The sequence below is a fragment of the Tachyglossus aculeatus genome, chromosome 6, assembly GCF_015852505.1.
Source record: "Tachyglossus aculeatus isolate mTacAcu1 chromosome 6, mTacAcu1.pri, whole genome shotgun sequence".
NCBI classification, from domain to species: domain Eukaryota; kingdom Metazoa; phylum Chordata; class Mammalia; order Monotremata; family Tachyglossidae; genus Tachyglossus; species Tachyglossus aculeatus.
Window position 1 is genome coordinate 37,111,848 of NC_052071.1, and position 20,517 is coordinate 37,132,364.

Here is a 20,517-nt window from a genome sequence, read left to right on the forward strand (position 1 = left end):
ACACCTGTTCATCCCAGTAAGCACTAGTTCAAGTGGTCTGCTTGATGAGAAGCAATTAATTAGTACACAAAGAAAAAATGGCCCCAGACTAATGAAAAAATAAGACAGCCTCAAATCCATTCACTGCAAGAAATGTTTTCCTTCCAATTAGTGTTCAGCAAAATACTTCTTCACATGATTTGAAGGGTTCCGCTTCAGGTGTTATGGACATATTATCACTCCAAAATGGCCAACTTTAATGAATTTTTCAATCAGAAATTTTGAGGCTGCCTGGGCAGACCACAGTGCCTATCTCAGAAAGACACTATTTTGCACTGTGCCCAGGGCTACCATCTGACAATAAATGGCAAGTAAACTGGGATAATGCACCAGCCTGCATCAGGGAAACCCTCCACTCAACGACCTTCAGTGGTAACAAGTAACTAAATACTGTCATGGATTTATGCTACATACGCTACGTATCACACTGTCTGATGTTGGGCCAAAAGACAAGGAAATAGAAAATGAAATAAGGTTACCAAGGCCTTTGGGGAAACCATCAAGATTGTGGCAACAACTTTCGCACAAAATTAGGGGTCTACAGATCTGTGGTGCTCTCCAATCTTCTACAGGGGTTCTCTAATGCCACACTCTTTTTTTTTTTTTCCAATTTTTCATGATAATAAATGGCACATGGCCTAATGGAAAAAGCCTGGGCCTGTGAATCGGGACAGCTGGGTTCAAATCCCAGCTCTGCCCCCGGCCGGCTGGATGACCTTGGACAAGTCATATCCTCTCTGGGTCTGCTTCCTCTTCTGTAAAATGGACGCAAGATACCTGCTCCTACTTCTGATATAATGAGCCCCCGGTGGGAGATATAAACTCTCTCAGATCTGATCATGCGTTGTACTTTCCCAAGCACTTAGTACAGTGTTCTGCACATAAGCGCTCAATACCACTGATCCATCATCTTGTATCTACCTCAGGACTCGATACAGTGCTTGACAACCAGTAAGTGCATAATCATTTCCACAATAACAATGATAATCTTTTTCAGTACTTTCTGATTTTAAGATACTATTGTTGTTTTGTTTATGTAAGCTTACGCACCTCTTTGTGTACACCTTCCTCTCTACCTTTGAAGTACAGCCCCTGATTCGAATGAAGACACTGAAAACATTTAACAGCTCTCTTCCTCTGGACTTTCTTTGGACTCTGAGCTGCAAGGAGTCTGAAGCTCTTCCTCTAGCCACCCTAATGTTCTTTTTGTTTTTATCCTTGTCCCTGCCTTTTACATTGTTTTTTCCCTTTATCTTTCTTCACTTTCTGTCAACAATTCCCTCTCCCCACTTCCTTAGACTGTGAGCCCCTTGGGGCCAGGGGCCGTATCTAATTCTCAAACTTGTAAGTCTTCCTGGTGCTTACTACAGTGCTATGCCCACAATAATAACAATGGTAATATAATAGTCTGAGTAAGAAATAATAATATACCTTTTACTACGTGTCAAGCACTGTTCCAAGAGCTGGGGCAGAGACATGTCCATGTCCCGCAAGGGGCTTACCATCTAAGAGGTGTGGACAACAGGCACCGAATCCCTATTTTACAGCTGAAGGAACCGAGGCACAGAGAAGTTAAGTGACTTGCCCAAGGTCACACAGCAGGCAACTGGCAAAGACAGGATTAGAACCAGGTCCTCGGGCTCCGAGGCCCATACTCTTTCCGTGAAGCCTCGCTGCTTCTCAGTAGGCACTTACTACTATAGCTGCTACTGCCATGCTTACAATTAAATGAGAACTATCTAGTGTTAACACAAGATGCCTTATAATTGGTGTACACCTACATTGCTACTTGATCATATAACTAGATTGTGTTTTGTAATCATTGCTTTAACAGATTCAGATTACCACTGCTCCAGTAGAAAAAGCATGGCTGGGAGATCAATCTAGATCTTCTAGACTGTGAGCCCACTGTTGGGTAGGGACTGTCTCTATATGTTGCCAACTTGTACTTCCCAAGCACTTAGTACAGTGCTCTGCACACAGTAACTGCTCAATAAATACGATTGATTGATTGATTGATCAATCACTGGTATTTATTGAGTACCTACTGTGTCTACAGCACCGTATTAAGTACTTTGGAGAGTAAAACTGAGCCCAGACTGAGCCCCTTCCTTCCTCTCCCCCTCGTCCCCCTCTCCATCCCCCCCATCTTACCTCCTTACCTTCCCCACAGCACCTGTATACATGGATATATGTTTGTACATTTTTTTTACTCTATTTATTTATTTATTTTATTTGTACATATCTATTCTATTTATTTTATTTTATTAGTATGTTTGGTTTTGTTCTCTGTCTCCCCCTTTTAGACTGTGAGCCCACTGTTGGGTAGGGACTGTCTCTCTATGTTGCCAATTTGTACTTCCCAAGCGCTTAGTACAGTGCTCTGCACATAGTAAGCGCTCAATAAATACGATTGATGATGATGATGATGATAAAACAAAACAGAGTTCCCTGCCCAAAGGGAATCTCACTGGTATTTACTGAGTACCTACTGTGTCTACAGCACCATATTAAGTACTTTGGAGAGTAAAACAAAACAGAGTTAGTTCCCTGCCCAAAGGGAATCAGGAGAACTGCCTCCCCAGTAATGATCGTTTCTGACCAAAGAACCACCCATGGCATTCTAGGAGATGGATAGGTCCAGTAGGAATCCCCCGCAACCCAAATAGCTGGCTGATTTGCTGGTTTGCGGTGTTATGGAACCGCAATGGCACTGTGTTACAGGTCACTTGGGCTCTAAATGGTAATGCACACAAAAGACCGGTGTGCGCACTTCACAGTGTGTCCTACCCCTGCCCATCTACCTGCTTGTTGCACTCCATGCCCAAGTAAGAACACGAGTGGCAGGCGGTACCACACACAGCTTCGACAATGCAATTCTTTACATAGGATCTCGACCCTGAAGTCCCAGGAATGAGGACTGTTCGTTTTAGGCAAGAGATTCTATCCTGAGAATGTTTCGGGGGTATACATTCATGCACTTTACATTTATTTCTGTGACCAGGGGTCACTGGCATCCCTTAGACCAGCTACATAATACAAAAAAAGAAAAAAGGGCCTCTCTAAAGATTAAACAGCAAGATAGCCAAGGCTAAGGACAATTCTGTCACTCATTACAGAGTGAATTCTGGCTGAAATGCTGTCATTGCTAGGAGGGGAGTCTGATCACAAGAGCCTCTGGAAGCCGGCCTAATCACCAGCAGAACTTGCCGAGTTCATACATTCCAAAGGCGGGTGCAATCTAAGTAAATGCAGGCAACTTGGAACTGGGTCAGAGGGAGGAGGGATTTGAGGGCAGGAAGAAGGCATTGTTTGAGAAAGTAGACAGGAAAGGAAAATACATATATATGGGAGCAATGGAAGTCTGGTGCAGCCTCTCTGTGAGAACTAACCTATCCTGGTATGTGGGCTATTGTGCTTTCAAGTTCAGTTGTGCGTCTGGGGGATGGCGGCGGCGTCGCTCGGCCTGGTGATCGGCGTGATGTTGTTACAACGTACTGACTGGTGGCAATTGCCATCTGGGAAATGGTGGTGGTAATTTCCTATAGAAAAATGATACTCTGTTGGCCCTCTTTCACTTAACGCTATTTTCATGGAACCAATTAAGAGGGTTAATCAGGGGGTGTCAGTATATAATTTTCCAAATTATGCTCAAGTAAGCATAGCTTTGCTGAATGGCATGTGGGCAAAGATTAAAGGCCGCAGAATACCTAAACAGCACTATTAACAAGGGCTAAAATTGGGTGACTCAAAGTAGGGTTTACAGAGAAAACACTTGAAAGATTCAGGGAAGCTTAACCTCAGGCGGGGTGGCACATCAGTTCAATGCAGGGAGGCAACTGAGGTAGAAGAAAAGCCTAGAGGGCTTCAAGTAAGAAAGGGGTGGTTCCTTTTGGGGAAAAAGCGTGACAGGGTTGCAACACCTGACCCTGTTTTCCATTACTCTTAGACAGCTAATGTGTCTGCACAATGGAGGGCAATCATAATGGGTAAATAGTGGGTGTTGGGGGGCGGGAATAATCGAAAGCATTTACAGAGAGGAGGAAGTAATACAAACATAAAAGATATGCACAAAAGCACTCACACAACCCCATGTTTAGGTGAAGTGAAAGGGCCTGTGGGCCTTTTCACCCACACCTGGATAAAATTCAGAGCCAACTGCCCTACCTTCAAATAGGAAAACAATTAGATTCATGGCAGGTGGCATGGAACAAGTCTCTCGAGCATATATTCATCAATCGTATTTATTGAGCGCTTACTGCGTGCAGAGCACTGTACTAAGCGCTTGGGAAGTACAACTTGGCAACATGTAGAGACGGTCCCTACCCAACAGTGGGCTCACAGTCTAGAAATAATAATGATGGCATTTATTAAGCGCCTACTATGTGCCCAGCACTGTTTTAAGCGCTGGGGTGGATACAAGGTAATCAGGTCATCCCACACGGGGCTTACAGTCTTAATCCCCATTTTACAGATGAGGGAACTGAGGCACAGAGAAGTGAAGTGACTTGCCCACAGTCACACAACTGACAAGTGGCGGAGCCGGGATTAGAACCCATGACCTCTGACTTCCAAGGCCGTGCTCTTTTCCTCTGAGCCACGCTGCTTCTAAGTATGCTATATCCTATATATTTGGCAGGATACTCTCTGATGGCCATTCCAACCTGTTTAGAATAGGTATTATCGGTAGTTTTCAACTGCTGTGCCAATCCAAGCAGTACTGGAAGTGGGGACGATCTACGTCAGGTTCACTGTGCATGAGCCCACGGTTGGGTAGGGACTGTCTCTATATGTTGCCAATTTGTACTTCCCAAGCGCTTAGTACAGTGCTCTGCACATAGTAAGCGCTCAATAAATACGATTGATGATGATGTCACAGTCCCTTTACGGTCTGGGTCAGTGCTCCCGTCACCCAAGTGAAGGCAGAGTGCGAGATCAGTGTTTGGGCTCAAAAACTCTGGCCCCAATCAGAGCCGACGCAAGGATCTGAAGTAACCAAGTATGCCTGGGTCATCTCCTTGTACATATCCCTTTTATACTGTGAGCCCACTGTTGGGTAGGGACTGTCTCTATGTGTTGCCAATTTGTATTTCCCAAGCGCTTAGTACAGTGCTCTGCACATAGTAAGCGCTCAATAAATACGATTGATGATGATGATGATGATCTCAGGAGCGTGTTACTTTCTGCGGGAGAAAAAAAATAGAGTGGCCCGCCAAGCATTTGCACTGTAGGGCTATTGAGACTTAAAGTTCCAGTAATCAGTAGATGCTAGTACGTCACAAATGTGCCATACTATCATCATCATCATCATCAATCGTATATATTGAGCGCTTACTGTGCATACTACTACTACTACTACTAATAATGATAGTATAATAATAAGTGGTAGTTGTTACGTGCTTACTACGTGCAAGGACTGTACTAAGTGCTGGGGTAGCTATGAGATCATCAGGTCAGACACAGTCCCTGTCCCATGGGGGGCTCAAGGTTTAAATACGAGGGAGACTACTTTAGACTCTAGACTGTGAGCCCACTGTTGGGTAGGGACCGTCTCTATATGTTGCCAACTTGTACTTCCCAAGCGCTTAGTACAGTGCTCTGCACACAGTAAGCGCTCAATAAATACGATTGAATGAATGAATGAAGGGGCAAGGGGTGGCCTAATCTGGCCTGGTTACTGGGGCAGTCTTTGGTCTGCTCTCACCTAACTCACCAACATAAGACCTGCCAGTTCCACGCCATGTTCTACAAGAAGCAGTATGGCTCAGTGGAAAGAGCCCGGGCTTTGGAGTCAGAGGTCATGGGTTCAAATCCTGGCTCCGCCAATTGTCAGCTGTGTGACTTTGGGCAAGTCACAGCACCTGTATGTTTGTACATATTTATTACTCTATTTATTTATTTATTTTATGTGTACATATCTATTCTACTCATTTTATTTTGTTAGTATGTTTGGTTTTGTTCTCTGTCTCCCCCTTCTACACTGTGAGCCCACTGTTGGGTAGGGACTGTCTCTCTATGTTGCCAACTTGGACTTCCCAAGCGCTTAGTACACTGCTCTGCACACAGTAAGCGCTCAATAAATACGATTGATTGGTTGATTCTCTGTGCCTCAGTTACCTCATCTGTAAAATGGGGATTAAAATTATGAACCCCCCTCCCCCCGTGGGACAACCTGATCACCTTGTAACCGCCCCAGTGCTTAGAACAGTGCTTTGCACATGGTAAGCGCTTAATAAATGCCATCATTAGTATTAAGGATAGACTAAAGAGAGTAGTACAAAGCTGCAGTGGCAGCGACAGAACACACAATTGCCGCCAGGCAAGTCGCAAGGCCAATTTAGGTGCCCAAGCCGTAGCCAGAGGTTGATATGTTGAGCCAAGTGGGCTGGAGTGACACTCTGGCCTAACATGAAAGGGGTTGCCCATTCCTGATTTACAATTCACTCAATCGTATTTATTGAGCGCTTACTGTGCGCAGAGTACCGTACTAAGCGCTTGCATGATGATATTGTCTCAAATGAAATATATAGAGGATTTAACACACTACCTGTGCCAGTCATAAAAATGACTGTGTATTTTAATGCACTAGCAATTTGACACAAAGGACTAGACCCATAATTAGCTACAGAGTGGGTACACTTAACTATGTCTGTCTCCCTTTTTAGACTGGAAGTTCCTCATGAGCAAGTCACATCTACCAATTCTGTTGTATTTGCCCAAATGCTTAGTTCAGTGCTCTGTACATAATAAGTACTCAATCAATACCACTGATTTTTGTGATCTACAAAACAGGGGCTCTTTTCAAAGTCTTGGTCTAAGAAGAATTTCAGGAAGTACTTTTTATACTAAACACAGGCAAAATAATCCATTGCAACAAAATATGAATATGATGTGAAACTGCTTTTCTTCTCTCAACTTCTTTCACTGTTTTCTCTCCATGGAACCTACTTAACACAGGCAAAAATAATCCATTGCAACAAAATATGAATATGATGTGAAACTGCTTTTCTTCTCTCACTAACTACCTTCTTTCACTGTTTTCTCTCCATGGAACCTACTTTACACAGGCAAAATAATCCATTGCAACAAAATATGAATATGATGTGAAACTGCTTTTCTTCTCTCACTAACTCCTTTCACTGTTTTCTCTCCATGGAACCTACTAAACACAGGAAAATAATCCATTGCAACAAATATGAATATGATGTGAAACTGCTTTTCTTCTCTCACTACCTTCTTTCACTGTTTTCTCTCCATGGAACCTACTGAACACAGGCAAAATAATCCATTGCAACAAAATATGAATATGATGTGAAACTGCTTTTCTTCTCTCACTACCTTCTTTCACTGTTTTCTCTCCATGGAACCTACTAAACACAGGCAAAATAATCCATTGCAGCAAAATATGAATATGATGTGAAACTGCTTTTCTTCTCTCACTACCTTCTTTCACTGTTTTCTCTCCATGGAACCTACTGAACACAGGCAAAATAATCCATTGCAACAAAATATGAATATGATGTGAAACTGCTTTTCTTCTCTCACTACCTCCTTTCACTGTTTTCTCTCCATGGAACCTACTAAACACAGGCAAAATAATCCATTGCAACAAAATATGAATATGATGTGAAACTGCTTTTCTTCTCTCACTAACTTCTTTCACTGTTTTCTCTCCATGGAACCTACTTAACACAGGCAAAATAATCCATTGCAACAAAATATGAATATGATGTGAAACTGCTTTTCTTCTCTCACTAACTACCTTCTTTCACTGTTTTCTCTCCATGGAACCTACTTTACACAGGCAAAATAATCCATTGCAACAAAATATGAATATGATGTGAAACTGCTTTTCTTCTCTCACTAACTCCTTTCACTGTTTTCTCTCCATGGAACCTACTAAACACAGGAAAATAATCCATTGCAACAAATATGAATATGATGTGAAACTGCTTTTCTTCTCTCACTACCTTCTTTCACTGTTTTCTCTCCATGGAACCTACTGAACACAGGCAAAATAATCCATTGCAACAAAATATGAATATGATGTGAAACTGCTTTTCTTCTCTCACTACCTTCTTTCACTGTTTTCTCTCCATGGAACCTACTAAACACAGGCAAAATAATCCATTGCAACAAAATATGAATATGATGTGAAACTGCTTTTCTTCTCTCACTAACTTCTTTCACTGTTTTCTCTCCATGGAACCTACTGAACACAGGCAAAATAATCCATTGCAACAAAATATGAATATGATGTGAAACTGCTTTTCTTCTCTCACTAACTTCTTTCACTCTTTCCTCTCCACGGAACCTACTTAACACAGGCAAAACAATCCATTGCAACAAAATATGAATATGATGTGAAACTGCTTTTCTTCTCTCACTAACTTCTTTCACTGTTTTCTCTCCATGGAACCTACTGAACACAGGCAAAATAATCCATTGCAACAAATATGAATATGATGTGAAACTGCTTTTCTTCTCTCATTAACTCCTTTCACTGTTTTCTCTCCATGGAACCTATTAAACACAAGCAAAATAATCCATTGCAACTAAATATGAATATGATGTGAAACTGCTTTTCTTCTCTCACTAACTCCTTTCACTGTTTTCTCTCCATGGAACCTACTGAACAAAGGCAAAATAATCCATTGCAACAAAATATGAATATGATGTGAAACTGCTTTTCTTCTCTCACCAACTAACTTCTTTCACTGTTTTCTCTCCATGGAACCTACTAAGAGGTAAATGGCCCAAAGTCTTGGGGAAGATCCAGGCTAAGGTAGATGGGTGATCTTTAGATGACTGGGCTATGCCTATTTCCCTTAATCAAGACTACAGAACAGAACTGGATCCATATATCATGTCTCTAGAAATTCCAAAGTTCACTGGTTCAGAGAAGGGCACCTTACCTCGGAGACTTTGTTCCAGTTGTCCGTCTCTAGCTTCTGTTGGTTCTGTTTAAGCTGATTTAGACTTGGCTTGATAAGGGAATTTCCTACAGTCTCTTTTGTCCAATCATCCACCAGTTTGTGCAAATCATCCGTGAACATCCCTTTCTTGCTAGCTGGAGACTGCTGACAAGAAGCTGCATTGCTCATGATGCACAGTGGATCTGTGACCGAAGTCAGGGGAAAAAGAAAAGAATTTTGTTAATGATCTGCATCTAGCTTTATTTCTATTTCTTCTGATGACTTGACACCTGACCACATGTTTTGTTTTGTCGTCCGTCTCCCCGTTCCAGACTGTGAGCCCGTTGTTGGGTAGGGACCGTCTCTATACGTTGCCAACTTGTACTTCCCAAGCGCTTAGTGCTCTGCACACAGTAAGTGCTCAATAAATACGACTGAATCAATGAATGAATAAATGGGTACAAATTAAGAGTACATATTATAGCTTTTCAAGGGCAAGTAGTAGTGAAAGAGTCCAAAGAAAAGTTAAACAAAGCCAGAGGACCCTTTAAATTAGCTCCTCCCTGGCCCACCCTCATCTTTCCCTGACTCGACTATGGCTGCTTCCAGTCAGCATCCCTGGGACTCCAGGTAGCCTCTCCCCTGGGAATCAGAGGATCTGGGTTCTAATCCTGACTCCACCACTTGTCTGCCCTGTGATCTCGGGCAAGTCACAACTTCTCTGGGCCTCAGACTAGAAAATGGGGATTAAATCCCCCTCCCTCCTACTTAGTCTATGAGACCCATGTGAGACAGGGACCGTATCCAACCTGATTTCTTGTATCTACCCTGGTGCTTAGACCAGGGCTTGGCACATAGTAAGCAGCGTGGCTCAGTGGAAAGAGCCCGGGCTTTGGAGTCAGAGGTCATGGGTTCAAAACCCGGCTCCGCCAGCTGTCAGCTGTGTGACTTTGGGAAGGTCACTTAACTTCTCTTCTAGACTGTGAGCCCACTGTTGGGTAGGGACCGTCTCTATATGTTGCCAACTTGTACTTCCCAAGTGCTTAGTACAGTGCTCTGCACACAGTAAGCGCTCAATAAATACGATTGATTGATTGATTCTCTGTGCCTCAGTTACCTCATCTGCAAAATGGGGATTAAAACTGTGAGCCCCCCCCCATGGGACAACCCGATCACCTTGTAGCCTCCCCAGCGCTTAGAACAGTGCTTCGCCCATAGTAAGCGCTTAACAAATATTATTGAGAAGCAGCGTGGCTCAGTGGAAAGAGCACAGTCTTTGGAGTCAGAGGTCATGGGTTCAAGTTCCGGCTCCACCAATTGTCAGCTGTGGGACTTTGGGCAAGTCACTTCACTTCTCTGTGCCTCCGTTACCTCATCTGTAAAATGGGGATGAAGACTGTGAGCCCCCCGTGGGACAACCTGATCACCTTGTAACCTCCCCAGCGCTTAGAACAGTGCTTTGCACATAGTAAGTGCTTAATAAATGCCATTATTATTATTATTATTAAGCCCTGAACAGGTTCCAGTCAATAAATAAAACAAAAACAGCCAAGGGCCCGAGAGACTGGACCTAACAGGACATCTGGGGGAAAGAGGAGCGACAGGACCTGGAGAAACAGTCCAGCTATTGGAGGGAGAAGGAACAAGGGTAGGGATCTGGAGCAATATCAGGAATACTGACAGGGAGAGAAGCGGAAGTGGGGACTAGAGAAAGGGACTCCTGGGCCCAGACCAGGTATTTTGAATAGAATTTTTAAAGGAAAGCTCAAGTTAAAAGTAGGAGAGAGAAAACATTTCTGCATACTACCTCACAAAGCTCATTCACCCAACTCTCTCTACTCCAAGTAGAGACCAGGGAAAGAAAGCTGGGTAGCCTGAAGGATTCAGGGTTTCTCCTCTTTAGGACTGTAACAGTATCACAGAGAGAGGGGAAAGAGGGCAGGAGCCTAGGGGGAAAGGTATCTGCTGATGAGAAGCACCTTGACAGGAGTGTGCTGATGCCGTCGGTTTTCCCTAAAGTCGTGTTGCGTCAAATCCAGTCATTTCATCGTCAATAAGTGAAGATTTTTTAGCGGGGGGGGGGGGGTTCGGAAAGCTATTCATGTAGACCATTCTGTGTGACAAAGGAAACATACCTTGGCTGGACTCCTCCTGGGTACAGCTCTGGTGCAGAAGGTGAGCTTGAATACTCAGCTGGTAGTCAATCACGGATGCTGCGGTGGTGGTACAACAACACTCTGAAGAGTAAGGGTCAAAAGGAAGAGGGTGGAAAGAGTGAGAAAAGTCAAAAAAATGATTAAAACTTTTTGGAGATGGGTGAAATGATCCAAAAACCAAAAGGAAACATGATCTTAAAAAAAAAATCTGAAAGGTAATAAATATACGCATGAGGTAAAGGGAAAATCCTGTTGAGGCTTCTGACCCACATTTAATAGCACATAAATCCACCCACACTGGAATTTTGCAACCAGCCAGACAACTGAATCCGTGTACAGTACACTGAACCCAATTGTTCAAGGACGAGTCTATGCTTGCAATCACGTTCTTTAATAGGTTTACGTGGGAGTGGGAGAATGCCTTCCTCTCTATCCCTCTCCAATCCCTACATGAAAATAGAGAAGAGCAAGCCTACAATGTCAAGCACTATGGTATTTACTGAATGCTTACTGTGTGCAGGGCACTGTACTAAGTGCTTGGGAGAGTGCAGTATAACAGAGTTGGTAGACATTCGCTGAGATGCATGATTTGGGAAGGAGGTTAAGAGTAAAGGAGTGGGGTTGCACTCCTACCGCTTTGGAGAAGGAAATAGGAGTCTCTACTCTTCTATGTAGCCTCACAGCTTGCCTCAGTGGGGAACTTGGGGCTGGGGGGCATCATAGGTGCTTATGCTTATAGTGATCACCTAGAAAGTGAACCTCGGTTGAACTACTGCAGTTCTAGTTATTGGCACTCCCCGAAGTCAGAAGAAAGAGGATTCACCTCACTGAATGAAGCACTACCTAGTGTCTAGAGAGAGTTCAACTCGTTACTACAGCTTTCATTCAGATCGGAATTTTGCATTTCTGAAGAAAAATACACCTTTCCCCTGAAAACAGGATTTTGACCTAAACAGTATATATTGTACTAGCACAATTCTCCAAGGGGATAGTGGAATTTTTCATAGCCATCAATTTTATAGAATTGTACATTCAGTTTTCCTGTAGTGGAAGGGTTAGCATTCTTGTAGAACCTCACATATGATGACGATAACAGTAATAATAATAATAATAATAATAGTATTAAGCACTTACTATGTGCCAGGCACTGTACTAAGTGCCGGGATGGATATGAACATATCGGGTTGGACACAGTCCCTGTCCCACATGGGGCTCACAGTCTCAATCCCCATTCTACAGATGAGGGAACTGAGGCCCAGAGAAGTGAAATGACTTGCCCAAGGTCACATAGCAGACAAGTGGTGGAGCCAGGATTAGAACCCATGACCTCCTGACCCCCAGGCTTGGGGTCTATCCACTACACCATGCTGCTTTTCTAAGAAAACCTGTGATGCCATATTGACCCTGTAGCCATCACACTTTCTTTTATTGTTATTATTATTATTATTATTATTAATAATAATAATAATAATAATATTGGTATTTGTTAAGCACTAGAAAGATGTGTGAGCCCACTGTTGGGTAGGGACCATCTCTATATGTTGCCAACTTGTACTTCCCAAGCGCTTAGTACAGTGTTCTGCACACACTAAGCACTCAATAAATATGATTGAATGAATGAATGAATGGTGTCAGAAGAATATTCCCTAATTTTGCCATCATTTTCTATCCAAAAAGGCAGAATGGAAACACTGACAGAACTAGTATATTGCCTTGGTTTTGCAATGGAATACTGACTACTAGCAACAAGGGCTACCCACTAGTAGCCACAGATCTCTAAAAGTATGTGCCCACCCAAGTTTAATCACAGATTTTCTCTGTAAATATCCAAAGGACTGTGAGCTACAAAAGCTTCCAGGCTGTTTTTCGGATAAATATGTGTGTCCAGATGGCTAAGTGAGCCAGGGAGCACAGCCCTCTCTACTAGCAGTGTCCTGGAAATTCAGCCCTCTCCTCTCCAGTTTATGCTTCTGGTAAAGTAAGAGTTTTACTGAGGGAAAGAGAGCACAGTTTAATATAGATTAAAAGCCCGCTATTGGGTAGGGACTGTCTCTATATAATAATGGCATTTATTAAGCGCTTACTATGTGCAAAGCACTGTTCTAAGCGCTGGCACTGTTCTATATGTTACCAACTTGTACTTCCCAAGTGCTTAGAACAGTGCCCTGCACACAGTAAGCGCTCAGTAAATACGAATGAATGAATGAATGAATAAAAACCAACAGTGGTTAACTTCCTGGAAGCTAAATAATAATAATAATGGCATTTGTTAAGCACTTACTATGTGCCAAGCACTGTTCTAAGCGCTGGGGTAGATACAAGATAATCAGGTTGTCCCACGTGGGACTCCCAGTCAATCTCCATTTTACAGATGAGGGAACTGAGGCCCAGAGAAGTGAAGTGACCTGCCCAAGGTCAACAAATGGCCAAGCCGGAATTAGAACCCACGACCTCCGACTCCGAAGCCCGTGCTCTTTCCACTAAGCCACGCTGCTTCTTGTCAGAGAGGTCAGAGGGTAAGACATAAAGCTTACTTTTATATAATGTGTTATTTATATATTTATTTCTGCATTCCCAATTATTTGTTCAATTGTTTCATCCTTGATGTTTTAAAATTTGGTATTGCTTCCAACCTTATCCCTATTTTCCTCAAGCTGTAAATAACCTTTGTCTAGCCCTGCAATCCTGGGATTGCCAATGGATTTTTAATGCATCCCCTCTGCACCACCCGGACCCTCCATGCAATATGTGCTCATTCCCCTCATCCACCACCCCCTCTACTCCCCACTCAATGACCGCTCACCCCGGCAACAGCAGTAGCGACCGCTTTAAATGTCTGGCCGTTCTGGTAAGAAAATATTTGACTTTCCCCCCAGCTCATCACAAAGAAACAATACAGGAATTAAGAAAGGCATGACTATTTAAAACTGACATCTCAGCCATTTGCAGCTACTACTACTCGGCCGATCCAAACTGACAATCTTTTGGTAGCTGATTTTCTACTCTGAAAAAGAAAAATCAGGTCAAATTAGAGGCACAAGCTTTTTGCCTATTTTAATTTAGTCTAATTGCAAAATGGCATGACTGCCATTAATTGAAGACTAACTTGTATCCTTGAAGCTATCAACTGAAATACCATGCCGCTAGGAAACTGTAGCTACAAATTTATATTGGCTACATACACCATTTTATAATATATTTAATACATACTAATTTTCTTCAAGATAATATACTTTTCTTCCCTTTTTCTCAATTCTCTGCCCTCCCAAGTTCATAATGTCTCTAATGGCTGAGTTTGGACTGCTAGCTCCTTACAAAGCCCCTGAATATCTTCCTTATGCAGTAGGTTGTTAGAAAGTATGTAGTCAATTCCTAGCCTCTACACCTATGTAAAAGTATTTATATAGTCAAATGATTTATTCAGCTATTTCTTCCTGATTACATTTGTATTACTGTTCTATCCCTGCTCTTCTTGTTCCCATAGTCTGCCCATCCTATTAGATATTTCAGATTCTGGAGAGCATTGACTTTGGGACTTAGTTTCTGTTGTTTTCTAAGGACCATCTTAGTACAGTTCTTCACATTCAGTAGGCACTAAAATATCACTGACGATGATTGTTTTTTTAGCTTACATGTATTTTTTTAAAATAAAAATATGTGCTAAATCCAGGTACCTAAAGACGTCATTCATGTGTACTACCTTGCTAAAGAGAGAGGTCAATTTGCAAAAATGTAACCAAAAAACTCCATCCCGCCACCACCCATTTTCTACCTGTAGCAACTAGGCCATTGTCCACATGGGAGAGAGACTGAGGTCGGCTGCGCAGTTTGTTTTTAAAAGACCTTGGACGTCGCGGTGATGCAGGTTGCAGAGAAAGTTCGGATGATTCCATTTTGCCATCTTTAACGGATCGAAGGCGTTCATAAAGGTCATGCAGTTCTTTGTTTTGTTGAGCTTGAAGATTCATTACCTCTTTAATATGTCTGAACAAAAGATAGGTGGGAATCACTGTCTTAGCAATGGAATACTACGGGCAAGGAAAAATAGGAATGTGCAATGAAACTCAAATGGAACATTTCGGTCATTAACATCAAATTTGGCTCGACTTCTTTGCTTCTGGCTCGGTTGAAAAGCTTTGATGTCCAAAGCCTGGTACCCTTAAAGGTTAACACACACAAAAAATGAGCAGAGTGTGTTTGCGATTTTTCTTCCTTAAAAGAACTCATTTCCAAGGTTAAAAATAACATATCCATGCCTTCACATACCCCCATAAAATCACAAGTCTCAAGGCTAAGTACAAGGACATTTTATCTGTTAGTAAAAACTATGGAGTGCTGAGGTTGCAAATATAAACTATAATCTTATGATTCAAGACCTCACTAAGAGGAAATAATTGAAAAAAAGAGAAAGTTCCTATGAAAGCTTTAACTTCCATTTTCTAAATACTGTAGATTTATACTCATAGACTTCTCACCAACAGGCTCTGGATGTCCTATTTTTTCTTTAAAGGAAAAAATGAAACAGGTCAATATTTTAGTGCGATAAAGGGTTTAGGTTAAATCCTCTTTTCCTGATGCTAATATTTTGTAAAAGACCTTACGGGATTTCAGATAAAGTGAAGTCAATAAACACCAAAAGCTATTCTAGTTCTGTAAATTACAAATTGTCTGTCGATCTAAAAGAGAAAGTTGCAGCGAAATGGTTGCACTATGACTCCTCGGGAAACCAGTAGTTCTTAATTGACAATGACGTCAGTCAATGGGGCGGTGGGGGAAAGTCATTCTCTGAGACCATAGTTTTTATAGCACATCAGTCTCTGAGACTGTCTGACATGAAATATGCCCCAGGATGCTCTAGCCTGGGCTCTAGGTAATCAAACAGAAATCCAAGGAGGGAAATCTTGCAATAGAAAGGGCTATAAATACAATAAAAACCTTACAGGGTAAGAATTGAAAACTAAGATGAGCGAGAGGTGAGAAAGAGCTGATGGTTAAATAACAGGTGCTACAATTACATCCCCACCCATCCTATTCAACTGTTAAAGCATTTTTTCACAGGGGGCAACAGAATCACACACACAATTTCAACTGAACCTTCCTTAATACTTGAATAAACTCTAGATGATGATTTTATAGCTATCAGCACCCCTCCGCACCAATATCCTGAAGGCATTATTTCACGCCTATCAAATGCTGAGTTCTGCTATGCCAAGCAAAACGTAATTTTGACTAAACATTTCTTACTTTTCACGTAGTCGCTGAAGCTCCACTTTCAAATCCTCATCCTCGATCTCGGACTCATCATCACTACTCATCGGAGATGAGGGTGAGTAGAACAGGGAGCTCTGTGCTTGAACGTAGCCTGCATCTTCATGGGGCGATATGCCTTGTTCTTGCTCTTGAACAGCATTCTCTACGGATTCATCACAGTCACCGAGGGGAGCAGACAATTCACTATCGGAGCTTGGCTGTTTCCGAACTGATGCTCCCTTCCCTTCCGCAGGCCACGGCTCCTCTGCCAACCGTGTGACACTTTCTGTCGTCGAGGTTTCTTCCAGCTCCTTTTCAGGGGTAACTGAGGATGTGTCTGTCTCACATGCCACGCTGGCAGATATCAGTGTTTCGCCTTGTTTAGGAGTTCCTCCGCCTTCCTTTTGAGATTCTGAAAGGGACCTTAACATTTGAGAAGAACCAACCACTTGCGGATTGTTAACCACCGGCTCCATTTCCGCCATCGACTGAGGCTTTTCCATTCCAGTTATCCCTACGACGTCTTCACTGGAACTGCCTGTACTCTGTTCAACCGTTGGTGTATTTTCGATTGCACAGGAAGTCACTTTTTCTGACTGCTGCTGAGGCACTGTAATCACCTGGGACACAAAACAGAGGTAGGACTAGCTGGAGATGGCTCTCAAGCTGATAAAGAATTTCAACGTGAATCTACCAGACACCCTGATTTTCTGCTGTGACGGGCTAAAATGTGCAACAAATTACAACTGATGTCCTTGCTAAATTGTGGAAGTGAAAAAAGAGGCTATCACCCTGCTGACTCAGATTAAGTTTAGTGGAACTATTCTGGGCTCTACATCTTTAGTGGGCTGGATAAAAGACCCTCCCCGGACCGCCAACCCCTGCAAAAACGTTGATATTTATGGAGAAACTGAAGTGATTTTAATAAAGTATTGAAGGGGGGGAAGAGTCTATATGAATGAGTAGGGATTTCCAGGCCAGAGGACATAGGTAAGGGGGTGTAAATAAGTATATAAATGCTAGTGGTGGCTGATGGAACTCTAGGAAGGCATGTTGAAGGAGGTGAAGTTTCCAGAGAACTTTGAATGGTGGAAGGGCTATGGTCTGTCAGATTTGGTGGGGAATTGGGGGGGAGGAAGGGAGTTCAAAGCTGGGGAAGAGTGTGAGTGAGGGGACAGAGGTGTGATTGTTGAGAGTGAGGTACAGCTAAGAGGCTGGCTTGGGAAGAACAAGAAAGTGGGTTGGGGAGAAGTGGGTGAAATGAGCAGATATGGAAGGTGGGATGAGTTGGTAGAGAGCCTACAAGTCAATTGTGAGGATGTTTTATTTGATGCAGAGGGACACAGGGAACCAGCGGAGGGTTTTCAGGAGAGGAGAAGCAGCATAGACTAGTGGAAAGAGCACAGCCCTGGGTCAGAGGACCTGGGTTCTACTCCTGGCTCTGCCAATTGTTTGCTGAGTGTCCCTGGGCAGGTCACTTGACTTCCCTGTGCTTCAGTTTCAACTGTAAAATGGGGATTCAATACCTGTTCTCCCTCCTACTTAGATCAGATCTCTTAGATCTCCTTAGATCTTTTCCGGGCATCACTCTTTAGCAGCGATGCGTAAAAACATGAAATTCAACTTGTCCGACTGTCTCTTTAACCGAACTGACCTGTTTTTGGTTTCCCCTTCAGCCAGACGGTGAGGGTGCCCCTCCACCCCCTCTCCATCCCCCCCGCCCCCCGCCTTACCTCCTTCCCTTCCCCACAGCACCTGTATATATGTATACATGTTTGTACGTATTTATTACTCTATTTATTTTACTTGTACATATCTATTCTATTTATTTTATTTTGTTAATATGTTTTGTTCTCTGTCTCCCCCTTCTAGACTGTGAGCCCACTGTTGGGTAGGGACCGTCTATGTTGCCAACCTGTACTTCCCAAGCGCTTGGTACAGTGCTCTGCACACAGTAAGCGCTCAATAAATACGACTGATTGATTGATTTTATTTTGTTAATATGTTTTGTTTTGTTCTCTGTCTCCCCCTTCTAGACTGTGAGCCCACTGTTGGGTAGGGACCGTCTCTATATGTTGCCAACCTGTACTTCCCAAGCGCTTAGTACAGTGCTCTGCACACAGTAAGCGCTCAATAAATACGACTGATTGATTGATCAGGGTTTCATTGTAAGTGCTTAACAAATACCATAAAAAAAGCAGTCAAAACATGTACAGTTGTGACAATCCGGGTGAGCTGGTGCTTGTGAGCATTCTGCTGGCCTGAGTGTCTCATGGGAATTCCTTTCTTACCCTAGGAGTTCTGAGCCTTGTTGCTGCTTGAAGCTAGAGACAGGAGATCAGTGAGGCAGAAACAAAGGAATTTCCACTCTTCAAACAATTCTCATTCACCCCAGCTCTCAATTCTCTTACTAGAACTTCTTAAGAACAATTTCAAGTTAGTCCACCTCTAAGGAACCACCCAAATGAACTGTTCTGGGCCCCTGGCACCATTAATATAGACCTCACTCTGCCTAATCAAAACCTGTCTGATAAAGGCAGGCACTGGAGTTTTGATGGGTTTTGGGGTTAAGGGGAATGTTTCTCAAGGAGAGTTAGATCCTGTCCTCACAGTTTTGAAAGTGTTTTGAGGAGATTATGGCAGAGTGACAAAGCTCTGAACAGCTCTTTGTGTTTGATGGTGGAGGCAGAGAGGCTATTTTAGGCACAAGCTTCATCCCAAACTTCATTTTCCCTCTGCCCAACTCTCTCTTTTTACCCCATTTTCAACTCCCATTATCACCATCCCAAACCTCTCTAACTTTTCTCCTGCATAAAATAAAGATATTACTTTCCCTTCTCAAGCAGAGATCAGGCAACTTTTTCTCCTTTCTGTTGGTGAAGCAATGGAAGGCATGGGAGGTGTTCAAAGGGTTTATTTTTAAAAATAATAATAATAACCTCAGCGTTAGGGAAGAAAGGGATGCCAGCTGTACCTAGTCTCCCTCTCATTCAATCGATAGTATTTACTGAGTGCCCATGTGCCAAGCACAAACTAAGCACAATAGTTACGAGATACCTTCTGCCACTATTGTCCAGACTGCCCCGACCAGCAACTCCTTTATCTTTGCTAAGGTGCCAAGTTGTAAAATCCATTTAAATGGGAAAAACAACCAGCCTTGAAGAATTACTTGAAGATCCAAATCATGAAAACTGTTCTCTTTTATACACTCGTTTAAGCGTGTGCTGCCTAAAATACAAACCTGAAATCGGCCCCGCTGAAACGATCCAGTCATTGTTTTACATCTATTCATAATCCTATTCTCAGCTGCTGATTGCCCTGCTGGAGGAATTGGTTCGGGAGCAATTTCTGACCTCATGTCTTCTGTCTCGCCTGCAAGTTTTGTCCAAATTATAAAACACAAAAACAATGTGCTGGTCAAAATTAAATCTTAAAAAAAAAGCTTTTTTAAAGTAGAAAAAGAAAAAAAAAAAAAGCTTAACTCCTGCTACAGTTTAAAAGCATTAGCGTAATAAGCAACATTGCATTAGGCCCTAATTCTGTAATAGACATTTCAAGATTTAACCCACAGCCTAGCTTCTACATGAAATGAAAGAACTGGAAAAGAAATCAGTTACAAAAGATAAAAATAAAATGGCAATGGCATTAATGGGATATTTCACATACATGGGCTAAGTGTAAAAAAGTGGTAAGATTTGTGTATGAAAGAAATCAAATATACATAAATAAATTAAAAGGATGTTACCTATTCTATGTCCCTGACTGTAAGCACACTACCTTGACGGACTTTTGATCTCTTGAAAAAGCTGGTTGACTGCCGTAGCCTGTATGCCCAGCTTTTTAATTTGCGAGTCCAGGATTTCTTGCTAATAGGATTTTTGAGACTAGGACAAGTAAAGCTTAGGCCAAAATATCCACCTCCTGTCTGCAGATGAACGGCTCCACCGCTCGACACTGTGGCAGGATAAGCCTCAGGATCCCCTGGAAGTGAAGCAGCTGGGCACGTCTCCTGATGGAGACAAGAAAAACAGAAGGGGTAAAACTTATGTAGAATGGAAGCTAACTTAAAAATAGCAACACTCCATATGCAGACAACTTTCTTTAACCACTATAGTTGGTGGCCTGCAACGTCCACTCGACCGTCAGCTCTAATAAAA

The 20,517-nt window shown here is 42.6% G+C and overlaps 1 protein-coding gene across 1 annotated transcript in view; it reads right to left on the bottom strand.

Annotated features, from left to right (window-relative positions):
- WNK3 (WNK lysine deficient protein kinase 3) overlaps nt 1-20,517 on the bottom strand; it is a 99,310-nt gene that overhangs the window by 7,501 nt on the left and 71,292 nt on the right. The window contains exons 18-23 of the mRNA XM_038748279.1: nt 20,138-20,369; nt 19,602-19,732; nt 16,355-16,980; nt 14,883-15,094; nt 11,090-11,191; nt 8,955-9,157 (exon numbers count right to left, since the gene is read on the bottom strand). Of these exons, the coding sequence (XP_038604207.1) occupies nt 8,955-9,157; nt 11,090-11,191; nt 14,883-15,094; nt 16,355-16,980; nt 19,602-19,732; nt 20,138-20,369 (1,506 nt within the window). The remainder of the gene's footprint in view (nt 1-8,954; nt 9,158-11,089; nt 11,192-14,882; nt 15,095-16,354; nt 16,981-19,601; nt 19,733-20,137; nt 20,370-20,517) is intronic.